General features: G+C 37.2%; 1 protein-coding gene across 3 annotated transcripts in view; it reads right to left on the bottom strand.

Annotated features, from left to right (window-relative positions):
- The window catches only part of LOC126262873 (putative phosphoenolpyruvate synthase), a 381,045-nt gene that overhangs the window by 17,310 nt on the left and 347,461 nt on the right, over positions 1-16,274 (bottom strand). For all 3 annotated transcript variants that reach the window (XM_049959740.1, XM_049959741.1, XM_049959742.1), the window contains 2 exons: positions 15,747-15,975; positions 10,870-10,944 (listed from right to left, as the gene is read on the bottom strand). In XM_049959740.1, coding sequence (XP_049815697.1) covers positions 10,870-10,944; positions 15,747-15,975 — 304 coding nt within the window. The remainder of the gene's footprint in view (positions 1-10,869; positions 10,945-15,746; positions 15,976-16,274) is intronic.

The following is a 16,274-nucleotide window of genomic DNA, read 5'->3' as shown; positions in this document are numbered from 1 at the left end:
GTCATGTTATGAGGATAAATCAACATTGTCACACCTCTGTTATTGGTATGATCCCTGGATGATCCCCATTTGAACTCTTCCGTCGGGAGAGTGAACTTGGAGTTTGATTCCTGTGGATGCTATCAATAGGTGGGACTACACTAGGCATGGTCTTCAACTCAATAGGAAAGGAAAAGGAAAACTGTCTGGGTTGATTGCAGAAAACTTAAGGGGGGACACTGTCACAAGTGGTAAAATACCAGTGGTCACAGGTGTCAGAGGGATGCCTTTTTTAGGATAGGGAAGGGGGAAAGAAAATGAGTTTTAAGAGAGATTGGCAGACACACTCAGTTTGAAAAAACAGATGAACAGGAGTCAGATTTTAGCACACAGCCTCCATTTAAACAATGTTTCACAGAAAGTAATAAGAAACTGCCAGTTCATCTTCACAAAAGCAGTTATAATCCCATTAGTATGTAGTATCAGTTACCTTTATTACACCAGAACATTCCGGGACTCAGAAATAAAGTTGATGAACTACTCATTTGTATTGATGAAATGAATTCATCTAACCAAATTGACATAATCTACCTCTCAGAACATCAAGTGACCACTGGTATAGATATGTTAGACATTTCAGGATTTAAGCTAGCAGCCTACTTCTGCAGAGTAGATATGGATGGAGGAGGAGTTGCCACATTTATTAAAAACCGCCATAAATTCAAGAACATTGACATTAATAAATTCTGTTTAGAGCAGCATCTAGAAGCATGTGCAACAGAAGTAGAGTTCCGTAACAGATCCTATATAATAGTAACTATTTACCGAGAACCTGCAGGAAATTATAATCTATTCATAAATCATCTAGAAGCTCTTTTGGGTTATTTAATAGGAAGAAACAAAGAAATTTTGATTGCTGGTGACTTTAATACAGATTTTCTAATGCAATCTTTCAGTAAACATTTACTGCAGTTAGTAATGTTGTCTTTCAATCAAACTCACTCTGTAAACTTTCCAACTAGGAACACTAAATCCTCAAGGACAGCCATTGATAACATTTTTATGGACAAATCAAAGGAACAAAATCATATCATAAAACCTGTAATAAATGGACTATCAGATCATGACATGCAGCTCCTTGTTTTAGATGTAAATTGTAAGCAGATTATCAAGACTGCTAAATCTGAGTACAGGAGAGTAGCCAACCAAACAAAAATTGAGTATTTTAGAAAACTGCTCAAAGATATGAACTGGAAAGATGTCTATAGTGCTCATGACATGAATGAAAAATATAACACATTCATGAACAATGTCAGTACCATGTTTGAAAACTGCTTTCCTCTAAAAGTTACTCAAATTAGACAGAAGTCTATAATAAAACCATGGATTACACAAGGAATAAAGATTTCCTGTAGGACAAAAAGGAAAATGTATCTGTCAACCAAGAATAGCTCCAATGCTGATGATTTAGCTAAATACAAGGAATACTGTAGAATATTAAAAAAAGTAATTCAGACATCTAAACAAATGCACTACATCTAAACAAATGCATTATGAGAAGAAGATAGCAATGTCAGGGAACAAAATAAAAACAATATGGGATATAGTGAAAGACGAGACTGGTAGAACCAGAAAGGAACGGGAGCAAATAGCGTTAAGGATAGATGACACATTAGTAACCGATGGGCATGGTGTGGCAAATCTATTTAACAAGTACTTTATATCCATTACTGACAGAATAGGATTGTCAGGATCAGTAAATAATGGCCTTGAATATCTGAAATTAGCCTTTACAAATAGCTTCAGGTACATGAATATGTCACTGACTTCATCAAAAGAAATAACTTCCATAATGAAATCTTTAAAAACGAAGCATTCTAGTGGTTATGACAAAATATCAACAAAGTTAATTAAAGCATGTTCTTGTGAGTTTAGTACAATTCTAAGTTACTTGTGTAACCAGTCATTTATAACTGGGACATTTCCTGACGGGCTAAAATATGCAGATGTTAGGCCTCTATTCAAGAAAGGGGATAAAGAGATACCATCAAACTACAGACCAATTTCACTTTTGCCAGCATTCTCAAAAATTTTAGAAAAAGTAATCTACAGGCACTTCTCAACCATCTGATGACAAATAACATATTATCAAGAACACAGTTTGGATTTCTGAAGGGTTCCGATATCAAGAAGGCTATTTACACCTACAGTGTACTTAATTCATTAAATAACAAATTACAAGCAGCAGGTATTTTCTGTGATTTGTCAAAGGCATTTGATTGTGTGAACCACAACATCCTTTTAAATAAATTAGAATTCTATGGTGTCACAGGCAGTGCTGCAAAATGGTTCAAGTCATATCTCGCTAACAGGAAACAAAGGGTGTCAGTGCAAGGGACTAGTGAATTAAGTCATCAGTCATTATCAGAATGGGAAGAATTAACATGTGGTGTCCCACAAGGATCCATCTTAGGGCCATTGCTTTTTCTTGTGTACATTAATGATCTCTCATCAGTTACACTGCCAGAAGCAGAGTTCGTTTTGTTTGCAGATGACGCAAGTATTGCAATAAATAGTATGTCTGTTGAATGTAGTTCTAGAAAGATCTGCGAATTATATTTTCATGGATATTAATAAATGGTTTAAAGCCAACTCACTGACATTAAACTTTGAAAAGACTCACTATATACAATTCAGAACCTATACGAGGTTTCCACCCAGCATATGCATAAAGTATGAAGAAGAGCAGATAGAATAGGTTGACAGTCTTAAATTCCAGGGATTGCAAATTGATAATAAATTCAGTTGGGAGGAGCACACCACATAACTGCAGAAATGCCTTAACAAATCTGTATTTGAAATTCGAGTGTTAGCTGACATAGGCGACATAAAAATGAAAAATCTTGCATACTTTGCCTTCTTTCATTTCATTATGTCATATGGTAAATATTTTTGGGTTACTCTTCAAGTCAAACAAAAGTTTTCAGAGTCCAAAAGTGTGTAATACATATTATTTGTGGAATAAATTCATGGATGTCCTGTAGTAACCTCTTCAAAGAACTCTCAGTATATTTACTCCTTAATGAAATTTGTCCTAAATAATATATCTCTTTTTCCAACAAAAAGCTCAGTTCATACATACAATATTAGGAACAAAAATGATCTGCACAAGGACTTAAAAGCACTTAATTTAGTTCAAAAAGGGGTCCACTACTCAGGAACACTTATCTTCAATAATTTGCCAGCAAACATAAAAAATTTAGTTACAAATAAAGATCAGTTTAAAAGGAGCCTGAAAGACTTACTAGTGGCCAACTCCTTCTACCCCATTGACGAATTTTTTAATAGAAACAAATGATGTATTGTATATATTCATATTAGTATTGTTATTTCAGCTCTTTTTTTAAAAAAAGGACATGTTCCATATCCATGAGGATCTCCTCAGCACAGATCTATGGAACAAAAAACTAATCTAATCTAACCTAATAGGAAAATCTTCTGGATTGCTGACTGTGACAACTGCTTAATGTGATGGGGAGACATTTCCTTCCCTATTATGATAATTTGCAGTAACACTTGTTGACACTAGGTCAGACATCAGTACAGTACCAAAGGGTAAAAATGCACCACTATCTAGCTCAAGACCCTACTGTCAATCACTTGCTGGAAATTACTTGCTTATCACTGTGCACAACACCACAAACTGTACCTTGGAACTATGCTTGGATGAACATTTTCCATGGACCTTCTTCATTACAGACATAAGTGAACCAGTGGTAGAAATTAAAATTCCTGTGGTACTTTTGACCTCAATTGGATTTAAAAAATGCAGCACTATTATATCATGACACTGGATGACTCATCCCAGGAGCCTTCACCCCAACATGCCCATGTCCACTGTAAACTCCTTCATGCCCTGGTGTGCATCAGCACAACAATGACATATACTCTAATGAACTAAAACAGTATGTTATGATGGTAGAGAACTTAATGATGACACATCAGCTTTATTTAGACACCTGCAAAGCACTGGACGCACTTTGCACTGGAAATGCAGCACTACATCAATGTAAACATGATGTGCCTGCTCCACTTGCACATGTGAACAATGCATCACACAGCTGATGTCACAACTACTCACTCTGGCTGACCATGCCTCATTGTCACTATGGCCCCTAACTGTGCAGCCAAAGACCCTGGGCACACTGTACTGAACACAGGTCACTATGGCGCACTCTGCCCTGTCCCTCAGCACATCAAATGCGTGTACCATAACCCCACCTAAACAGTCATGAGTGAAAGTTAAACAATGCACCATCCGTAATGTTACTGTGTATGATATTCTCGTGACTCCGGGGCTGCCAGTCTATCACAAAGCATGCATGCTGCCAATGGAATAATTATGGGCCACAAAAGCATTGGTCGATGAACTTTTACAATCATGAATGGTCCATTATTTAGACAAGCTCATGGGCTTCCTCAATAAAACTTGCACTGAAAAAGAAGGGTTCTGTGAAACTCTGGAGTGATTACAGAATACTCAGTGCTTGAACAATCCACAACAGTTATCCGGTTCCAAACTCAAGACTTTACACACCGTCTTGTGGGTGACAATATTTTCAGCGATATTAACTGCAGAAAAGCTTACATCCAAATACCTATGAGCCAGGATAACATCTCTAAGACTGCAATAATCACACCATTCGGAATTTTTGAGTTCTTTTCAAGCTTTACATGCTAAGGAACGCAGCTCCAACTTGGCAGCAGTTCACTGAAAGACTTCTCTTCAAATTTGACTTAAGTTATGATTACCTGGACGAAATCTTAATATTTTCTGCAACCCCTCATGATAACAAATGACATCTTGAACTAAAGTGTTTGTGTAAAAGAGGATAAATCACAATTCCAGGAAGCTGAATTGTTCTTTACTGGATGCATACTACATGCCATAGGGATCAACGCACCTCAGAATGAATTGAAAACACTGAGTAGTTACCTCCCCCACAGAATTACCATGACCTACAACGCTTTCTAAGCATTGTAAATTTTTACCAGTGTCTTATATCACAGGTTGCAGTAATACAAGCACAGGCTACATTAATACAAGCTCCTCTCACTGACACTCTCGCTAGACCAAATACACACGGAAAAAGAAAATAAGTGTACAAACAAAAAGCAGGAAGTGTTCATATGAGCCAAAGACTGACTCTCAAAAGTGATCACTTTGGCCCATCCAGTACCAAATTCACAGCAGACTGCCACAACAGATGCTAGTCATTCACGCATCTGAGTGGTTTTATAGTTGTGATAGGTGAAAGCACAGCTGCTTCGCTTCTTTTCAAAAAGTATCACAGTCTCACAATTTACATGGTTACTCACCAAATATGGGGCAGTCAAATATTTTAAAGAAGATATTGAAGCAACCCATGTCATTGTCTATTAGATCACAAGCCACTCACAGATGGAATACGGTACCCCTCAAAAGACATTAGTCCTTGTCGCTTCCATCACCTCAGCCTTATTGTGCAATATTAGATTAGATTAGATTTACTTTCATTCCAATTGATCCGTAGTGAGGAGGTCCTCCCGGATGTGGAACATGTCAGAAAAACAACAATATATGACAAACATTTACAACTAAAACAAATGAGCTAATGTACCATTCCACAGGTCCCAAGTGGAATGATCGTCATTTTTTAATGAACACTATATGAAAGAGTCATTTTACAAATACTAACCCACTGAATTTAAAATAAAAAAGTTTTTTATTTATTTATAAGGTAATAAACATGTAATACAACTGCTATAATACTTATTTACAATGAACACATTACTGCACTGAAATGGTGCAGAAGTTATATTGTACTTACACACAGACAGATGTCCATCATCTACATGGTGCTGGCTGACAACAGTTGCAGATACTCAGTCGTGGATCAATGTTATTTCTCTACAACTAGATTATAACCAACTAGCAGAAGAGTGGAACCATGGCATAACCATTATGGACTTACTTAACAGGGATTCCACCAGTCTCTGCATGCTGCATGGAGTGGTAGACAGTCCCTGTGACTAACGTTCAAATACTATGTGAAGTATCTCAGAACAAAATCCAGCCACTGGTACACACATCCACATGCTGCATGATTTTTGAATAATGACACAACCTGAAGCACACAGGGGTTAGGCCAATAGTAAGGCTTGTCACTGAATGTTTCATTTCGTTGAACATTAAACATGACTGTAGGGTTTGGGCATAAGCTTTACTGGCATTCCAGTGCAGCACAGTTAGCCTCCATGTACAAACTCAACTAGGACACTTTGATATACCACACTCTCTTTTTTGGCATGTGTACATAGACCTCATTGGTCTTCCTCCAGAATTGATAGGTTATAGATACTTACCATCAATTACTGACAGAGTCTCTTGTTGGGTGGAAGTAGTAACAATTAAACACTTTACACCAAAGTCAACTTCTAGTGTGTTGATACTTGGATAGCTCGATTCAACTGCCCTGAAATGATAATGATATACCAGGGAAGATAGTTTGAGTCCACACTATTTGAGGCACTCTGCAATCTCTATGGGATTATGCGTGATCATATGACTATGTACCAAACTTAGAGTAACAGATTTGTGGAGTGGTGGCACACAACTCTACAAGGTGCACTCATGCATCATAGAGGACTGTGGATGGAAGCCTTGCCACAGCTGCCACTAGATGTTTGTACACCATTCAAGGAAAACTTACATGGATCACTAGCATATGACTTATATGCTGAGACATTCACATTCCGAGCAGAGTTTGCTCTACCCACACAGCCCCTTGATGCAAACGATTTACCAGCACTGGTCCAGATAGTGAAGAGCCACATCAATGACAAGAGTGTACCACCACCTACCTTGCATGCCAAACGAAAAGTTTTTGTATACACAGTGGTGAGCAATTGTGAATTTGTGATGCTAGGGGACGATACAATCCAGCCATCTTTACAGCCACCCTCTTCAGGCCTGTATAAAGTGGTAAAATGTGCCACACACAATTTGGCATTTTGTTCAACAGAAAAGCAGTGACAGTCTCTTATGGTCTAAAGCCAGCATGGAATCTGCATGAACACACAGCTGCGGACACAGCTGCATTTGACGTGGGCCCAGAAGATGACCTATATGGTTATTTACTGTTTGACCTGCATATGCCTAATTCAGACTCTGAGGTGCCAGTCATCATCAAACTCGATGTGAGATACTTTGATGCAGAGAACACATGTGCAAAGTTTGCTGACAATAATCTAATAATGGATTCCTGCCTTGACAACTGTGTGACTGATAAAGGACCAATTGCCCGACAACTTACACACACACACACATCAGTTATCTACAAATGTTGACTATGCTGTCGCATACTTACTATGACAGAGCCAACAGAACCACAGTACAGATAAACAAAAATTGGTATGCTCGTCCCCACCAGTCTCCTCAACATTTGGCACCATATCATGTATACAGCACAAATGTTATTGGCCAGTCCACAATGAAATCCACAATGAAAAACAGTCCAACTGTGCCCAGCTTTGCAGCCAGCCATGACATATTTGGTTACTTGCATCACATTGGGTTGGCACTCGAAATGTCCAGCCATGCCCCACTCAGCAACTGGCCGTAACACAGCTGCCAGCCATGTGCATCTGTGCATGATCCACCTCCTCAATGACACCCACCAAGCACTACTCCACATTTCGAGGGCAGGGAGGGGGATGGGTGTCTGTGGGTACACCAACATGAGTAACCAGCATGAGAAACACCTCTGACCAGTGGGGACACACAATTGACTGAGATATATGGGTGGACTGCATAGAAGTTAGTTTGATTTAGAACATTGTACTGTGCAGATGTGCTGTATCCTGTGTTATGAAAATAAAGCAGAATCGTCACACTAATGTGTCATCTCTCTTGCTGGTATGATTCCTGCTACCAAACAGCTTTTCTTAAGTAAATGGTGAGTTTCAAAATTCATTTGTGGGAACTGAATTAATTAATAGTGTAATTAATTATTTGATCTTTTTCTTGAGGAAAGTCATTTTCTTTCATAGGCTGTTATTATTTTTGAAATAAATATTTAGTTCATGATTTTGCTATTTGCTAATTTCGTCCCCTTAGGCATTTTCAAGATACCTTATTTATGTTACAGTGAAAAACTGTAGTCATATAATATTTTATCTTCCATCTAATGGTGTCCTTAATAAAGGTTTCTAATGATCATGATGGTCATGGGCACAACTGTTACAGATGTGAATTCCTTTTGCAAAATGAGAAAAGTGGAACAATTATGCAAAGTGATTAAACTTTAGAGGTGAATATTTTGGAAAAGAATAAAATAATTAGTAAAAAAGTTTTTTTTTCATTGAAAGAAAATTTAAACGTAGCGTTCATATGAGTGTTTACTGTCACTAAAAACAAAATGTGAAAAGTAGATACACATAACACAGAAAGATTAACTTATAAAGGGTTCCCCTCTTGCAGCTAGTATGGGTAGTAACTATGGATAATACTTTATAATACTTTGAGGAAACAGTACTTCATGTCATCCCTCTTAAGCTGAAGGCTTTCTGTCATTACAGGAAAAAAAAAAAAAAAAAAAAAAAAAATTGGATGCCTTGACAGAAAAGAAGAAATTAACTATCCTCTGTTAGCACACTAGTGAAAACTATACAATTAAAAAGGAAAGTGGCTGGTACCTTGCACAAGCTATGAACTGAAAGCACTTTTGGAAGGAGAAGAACTTATAAAATGAAACTTCAGTCAATAAATATAGAAAACAGTTCTATTTAAGTAGCTGTGAAGACACCAGTGCTAACTTATGGAACCAAATCTTCCATCATCTGACAAAACAATTTAGGGGGCATCTAGCTATTCAGAGAATAAAATATTATGAAAAGGAATGTTGCTACTCACCATATGGCAGACATGCTACATCACAGATAGGCACACCAAAAAGACTGCCACAATATAAGCTTTCAACCACCAAGGACTTTATCGAAAATAGACAACACACACACACACACACACACACACACACACACACACACACACACATAAATGCAACTCACACCAACATGACTGCAGCCTCTGGCAGTTGAAGCCACTCTGCGAGCAATAGCAGCAGTACATCATAGGAGTGGCAACTGGGTGTGGATAAGTAGGAGGCTTGGGCAGGGAGGGGGAGGGATGGCAGGGTAGGTGTGGGGGTCAGTGAAGTACTGCTAGGGAGTGTGCAAGGTCGAGATGGAGAGACAGTAGGGCAGCTAGGTGCAGTCGGGAGGTTAGACAGTGGACAGGGGAGAGGTGGGTGGGGGGGGGGGGGGCAGCAGAAAAGGAGAGAAGTAAAAAGACTGGATGCTTTGGAAGAATGAGAGCTGTGTATTGCTGGAATGGGAGCAGGAAAGGGGCTAGATGGGTGACAAAAATGACTAACGAAGGTTGAGGTCAGGAGGGTTACAGGAACGTATGGTATATTGCAGGGAGAGTTCCCCACCTCTGCAATTCAGGAAACATATGGCACAGCCTGCCCTCCATCTATCCTCCTGACTGCACCTAGCTGCCCTACCCTTTCTCCACCTTTTCCTTGCATGGCACACTACACTTTGAGTATTCTGCCAACAGCATCTGTGTGGGTCAGCCACCACAGGCTGCCTGCTGTGGACCAGATGACTTGTGGACACAGCACGGCATCCACCACACCATGTACCAGAGCCCTCCTCTTTATAAGTCCAGTGCAGCAGGCACTCGCCCTCATATGGTACTCATGCTTACTGTCAGTAACTGCTTGTATCAGTATGTGGATTGTTTCTATGTTTGTGTCTATATTTTCAGCTGTTGTCTGCTTGTATGTGGAAGAAGAATAAACTTTGGTTCATTGTGGTCATGCTGTTGTCGTGTCTTACAGCAAAATACACAAAAAGTCACAGTGAGAGTCAGTCAACTCATACAAATATCTGGTTGTAGCAATTTGTGTAGAGATGAAATAGAATGATCACATAGGTTCAGTCATGAGTAAGATAGATGGTAGACTTCTTATTATTAGTAGATTACTGTGAAAATGCAGCCAGTCTACAAAGAAGATGCTTACAAAACACTAGTGCGACCATCTAGAATACTGAGTAAGGGTGTGGCAACTATAACAAATAGGACAAACAGGGGATACTGAATGGATACAAAGAGGGGCAGCATGAATGGTTAATGATCTGTTTGACTCATGGGAGAATGCCACAGAAATGCTGAAAAACTTGAACTGGCACATACCTGACACCAACTACCCATTGAAAGCCCACTTACAATTATTCAAGTCTCAGTATTCAGTGAGAAAAAGTTTAAAGTGGCAGAGAGATAGTCACAAGTCAGATATGGAGAAAGGAGGGTATGAGAATGGAAATGTATACTAAACAAATATGAACAGCAACAAAGAGATTTGAATGCAGAAGCAAGTAATTTAAATGAAGTACCCAGATTCATTCTTATTCCCTCTCCATACAATTGAGTTTATACAGCAAAAATACCACAGAAAAATCCTGCATTGGCACTAAGTGTTTCTGGAAACAGTGCAAAAGCTGTTGGGTTCACATTATCAGTGCACACAGTTGCTGAATGGAAGTAAATGTCCATCTTTTACAGTATAACAAAGTAAGTTACAAAAAGAGTTACATACACATTATAATAAGTGGAGCATTTTTAGACAGACTACTAATAATACAGTGTGTTAAATAATATGCAGGTATCAGACATTGACCCATATTTTTTAACTGAATATTTTAAACAGGAATAGTAAGGGAAGGTATGCATATGGGACTGGAAACAATGATAACCATCCATAAATTGGAAAAACATTTTTTTACCTGTTTTGAACAGTTTGGTAGCATTCTGAACACCAACAATGCAAGGCAAGCCATATTCTCTTGCTATGACAGCTCCTGAAATAATAATTATAGAAACTCTTAAACATGAAACATAATCACCAGAAATTACGCCTCCATTACAGATAAAGGTCATTATTTGGAAAAATAGTTGCATTGTCTATAGTTTTTTGGGTCAATCAAAGAGAAGTGATCCAATAAAATTTAAGTTGGATGCTTGACCATTTTTAAATATTTTGGTTGTTTTACATGTAATTGCCCTATAGTTGAGAAGTTGAAAACAGTTTTTTTAAAAAAAGCTTACCTTGCACTCTTACTGAATGGCAGCCATGTTTATTAGTAAGTGCATGAGGGTTTTTCAATTTGTAGACATTAGCGTTAATTTGAATATCTCTGCATTGGGTTAAGTTACAACACTGCAGTTGACATGATTGCTTTTAAGAAAGTCTTCTCTACAACATTGTTTATTACCCAAAATACCTTAAATTCAAAATTACCAATCCAAATGACCTCCAAAGTTTGCTATGGAAAATTTAGAAAAAAATTCAATTTTTTAGACCCAAAAAGAACAACAGAGAAGTGATTTATCAGAGAGTATTTTTTCTCTAGGTAGATATTATAAACTACTAGCCTTATATAGAGCAATTACATTGACAAATTTGTCCTTATTTTTTATAAATTTTGGATATTTGAAAATCTTAATTTTTTGTAAAGTTTGGGGCTCGTATTCTTTGGTAGGACTGACTACAAAAGTTTTTGCACATTTTATACACCTATATGATAGCAAAGTACTGTAAAAAATTGTAACATTGATATCTGACTGTGAACAAAGATATGAATTTTTGAAAATGAGGAAATACAGTACTTCACATTACACTAAAATTGATCTTATAGCTGTTGCCTAATCCACTTGTGGTATTGGTTACATTTAATCAATTGTCATTGAAGTTGAGGTAATTAATTATATGCAAAAATTTAAAAAAATACTGAACCAAACACTTATATTATCTTGAAAAATATAAAATAAATATTTTCAGTTAACATACTTTCGAGATATGGTGCTTCCTAATTGTGGTGGTGTTTTTTAAGAACACTTATTTCTTCAGACAGCTTTTGTGATACAGAATAAAATCTCCCATTTGCTGTGGTAAGTTCAAGCACAGACAGCTTCGTTAATATGTTTTTCATTGGTATCCAAACTTTGTCACTAGTAGATTTCTTAAATGACTTTCTTGGGTCAGCAAGGCGGTAAAAATGCACAAAAACATCATTGTTTCCAAACTTATTCTTTCAATCTGTGCAAGTCACTGTTGTTCATCATATACAAATGCCATCATGTAATTCAATGTTAAAGACAGAGCTGTAATTTTACTGATACAATGATCCTTGTAAGTTTTGTTTTCTGATGTTACATAGCATCAAACTAAGTTTTCTGTGATGCCAAGGAATTTGTGGGATCTCTTGTTCCTTTTATTGCTATATAGTTTTCAAATCTACTTTGAAGGGTTGTTATGATACGAAGAATACCTCTTGTTTCTAGATGAGAAAATAGGGGATGTCTTTAATGTTATACATGCAAAAGCCATACATGTCCTCTATTGTAAGATTTTGGTCTGTGGTCATTCTTTGTAGGCTGGATTTACTCACTTCATGTTTTGTTGTATCTCCTACACCATCACATACATTTTTACCATGGCAAGAGGAGGAAAATGCCATTGACCTCCACCCCAAAATCTACTTTGTAGTTGCAAAGATTTGAAAAGTTTTTTTTTCCTTTATTGACTACCAGTTCCATCTGAAAAGTATATGAGCCTCTCATATACTTTACATGAGATGTTATAGTTGTAAGTAAAGCAAATGGTAGAAAACAGTTCAAGTTTGTGGGCCATATCAGGTTAGACTAAAGGTCTCTTGCATAGATTGTGCATACACAAAGAAGTGTGGCACAAATAGCCATAGGTTTTTGTCTGATGAGAGAGTATAACAGATTTGCTGAAAAATAATACTGGCAGGCACTCAAATAAATTTGTTGTATAACTTCTAACATTATGAGCAGTATGACCAATATAAAAAATTAATCAAAGAATGAGATGTTTAGCTGAGTGATGCGTGGCTAGCAAGTTGCAATGTAGTGGGCGAGCCAGGTCAGTAGGTGTGAGCTGTAGAGTGCTCCAAGTCACTATAGATAACAGAGTGAGGAAATGGGGTAGATATCTAATGAGCTGGTCAACAGAAGCCACCTGGAAATTCCACAGTGGCAAGGCTAAACTAAGTCACCACATGGTTATGGACACAAAGCAGAAGCCAAGATTCTGATTGTGTTAAAATTAAATATTCACTACAAACACAAAAATCACTTCCAGACAAGCTACATAAAATCTGAAGACAGTGCTGAAATTGCAATAAAAAGAAGAATTCAGTAAAATTACTACCATATTCATACAACAAATGTTGAGTAAATTATTGACATTTATGCGTAAAATTTCTTGTGACAACTTTAACATAAACACAGAACATGTGCATACATCACACAGATGGAAATATCATGATGCCAGCCATAAAATGACTACATTTATGTAATAGGTTAACACCAGCTTATAAATGTTACAAAGAAATTGTTTAATAATAGTAAACATTGTGCCAACCCAAAGATTTCTTGACAGATGCATAAAAGATTAGTGTTAACATGAACAGTTTGTCCTGTTATCCCAATTTGTTTACATGCATTTAACAGAAAACTTTGGTAATCTTAATACTGTAAGATGATAATTTGACTACAGTTGTTCTGCATGGCCATTATGAATAGACATGAACTTGATTAGGTTCCTGCAGTTCTTATTTATAGTGTACAATATTTAATTAAAAACATGATGTTTGCTATGTCTAAAATTAAACACTGTAGTATCAGGATGAAAATGCATTGTAAATGTATATCCTATATTTTCAAATGAATACATGTTAAATGATTTATGAGTGTATTCCAATGGTGGTCTAGAATGTAAAAGCTTACATTACTACAGTAGCAGTCACAAGACCGAGTTTTCAAACAGGTGAGGAGTGAGAGGCTCATGTTCTTTTTTTGACAATCACTGCTGGCTGGGTAAGGTTATCAGTGAGGCTGAGTGGCCAGACAGCCATATGTGTTCAGGTGTGTTCAATGTTAGGAATATTTCAATGTGCACTGATTCACGGCTTAGGCATTTTTCCAGTGTAACAGTTTGGGACACAGAGAATATTTGAACACTTTGTGCTAGTATAGATATCAGTGTTTGCACTTAGCTGTGGTCAATTGATTACTGCATATAGATGTTGATGAATTTATTGAGTATTAGGAGTTTATTCAGTGTTGTTGAGTTTGGTGCACTGCACAAAGCTTTTGGCTTACATTAGCCACTGCCTGCAAATGCCGTGTTTGCTCTGCTAGGCCAATTATTTCTGATCTTCACACACTGTATCAATGTGTGCATTTATATCTCGAGTTGTAAAGTCTCTCTGTAAAACAGTAGTAGATAACATAAGTTTGTTTTTGCAACAACAAAAAATGATAATTTCTGACCTTCGTTATTTATATCAGTGTGTGCACTTATGTATGTTAACTAAACCATTGTATATGTGAACTAAAATCTATGACAATGTTCCAAAGCAAAGCAAAGTTGACAGCAAATAAACAAATATTTAATTTGTTTCACTACATGTAATATTAGCTTCTGTAAGACCACCTTTCAAAGTAACTTGTGTTTAAATTTGGGTAAACTGGTAAGGGACATTTCAGTGCAGCAACTATGTATATTCTTCCACTCTCTATATATTAATCCTTTATGCATCATGATGTAATTACAGCTAGAAAACATAGAGGCATTGGAGGTACAGTTCATACACACATTTTGTGTTGTTCTACTGTAAGCAAGAAACTGAGGGAATGAAATAATTAGGGCAGACAGACATTTTTGTAAGAACATCAGAATGCAATGAAGTGTGAATGCACTAGAAGAAATAAGGTATTTTTTCAACATAATAAAGGTTGTACCCTTGTAGCACTTTAGGGGAACAAATCAGGAAGTGAAACTTCCTGGCAGATTAAAACTGTGTGCCCGACCGAGACTTGAACTCGGGACCTTTGCCTTTCGCGGGCAAGTGCTCTACCAACTGAGCTACCGAAGCACGACTCACGCCCGGTACTCACAGTTTTACTTCTGCCAGTACCTCGTCTCCTACCTTCCAAACTTTACAGAAGCTCTACTCCCGGTACTCACAGCTTTACTTCTGCCAGTACCTCGTCTCCTACCTTCCAAACTTTACAGAAGCTCTACTGCAGAGAGCTTCTGTAAAGTTTGGAAGGTAGGAGACGAGGTACTGGCAGAAGTAAAGCTGTGAGTACCGGGCGTGAGTCGTGCTTCGGTAGCTCAGTTGGTAGAGCACTTGCCCGCGAAAGGCAAAGGTCCCGAGTTCGAGTCTCGGTTGGGCACACAGTTTTAATCTGCCAGGAAGTTTCTTATCAGCACACACTCCGCTGCAGAGTGAAAATCTCATTCTGGAAATCAGGAAGTGTGGTTGTGAAATCCTTACATATTCTCTCTAGAGTTCAGATATAAACCCTTTTCATTAATATGATCTTCTGTGAGGCCTCAACAGGGCTCTTCATAAAATATATCTTTAAAGTTCCAAAACTGTTTACTTGCTGTATCAGATATATTGAAAATTTTGGTGAAGTTGAATTAAGGTAATTAAATTCACTGTTTTTTCATGTATTTACTCCCAGACTTTTTGAATTTTAAGTAAACAAAAAAACTGATAATCATATTTGATATGAATTATGCATTTTCTACAACACAGACAGTTTTATCAAATCATAGACATACCATGAGATATCAGACCACCTATTTCAGTGACAACTCCAGCAAGTAGAGGGAAGTAAGGTGTCCATCCAATATCAGTGCACTGTGTTATCAGGATATCACCTGGCTGCAGCTGAGATATCTGATTCAAATGTGGCACAACACAGGCCCGGCCACATGCATTTCCTTGTGTCACAGGAGTTCCTTGCACTGTCACAGCATCACTCAGTTGATGTTCAAAGTCATATTGATTCTTAAAATCCATGGAAAAAGTATTATTATTATTATTATTATTATCATTACTACTACAACAACTACTACTACTATTACTACTGCTTATACTATACTGTTGTTTTTGTTACATACAGTTCAGCATGATGTAAAATGTAACATCATCAGTAATTTATTTACTTATTTATTTATTTCTTGTTCTGGTGATCCATGTTGTGACAATATCACAGAATATCGAATGTGTCAGAAATCTATGGTAGCACAAGAAAACAAAGCAAAATGATTTCATATTACAGTAAACAATAACTTGGGTTTTACTAC

Source organism: Schistocerca nitens, chromosome 6 (assembly GCF_023898315.1).
Source record: "Schistocerca nitens isolate TAMUIC-IGC-003100 chromosome 6, iqSchNite1.1, whole genome shotgun sequence".
NCBI classification, from domain to species: Eukaryota; Metazoa; Arthropoda; class Insecta; order Orthoptera; family Acrididae; genus Schistocerca; species Schistocerca nitens.
This window is presented reverse-complemented; position numbering and strand designations above follow the sequence as displayed.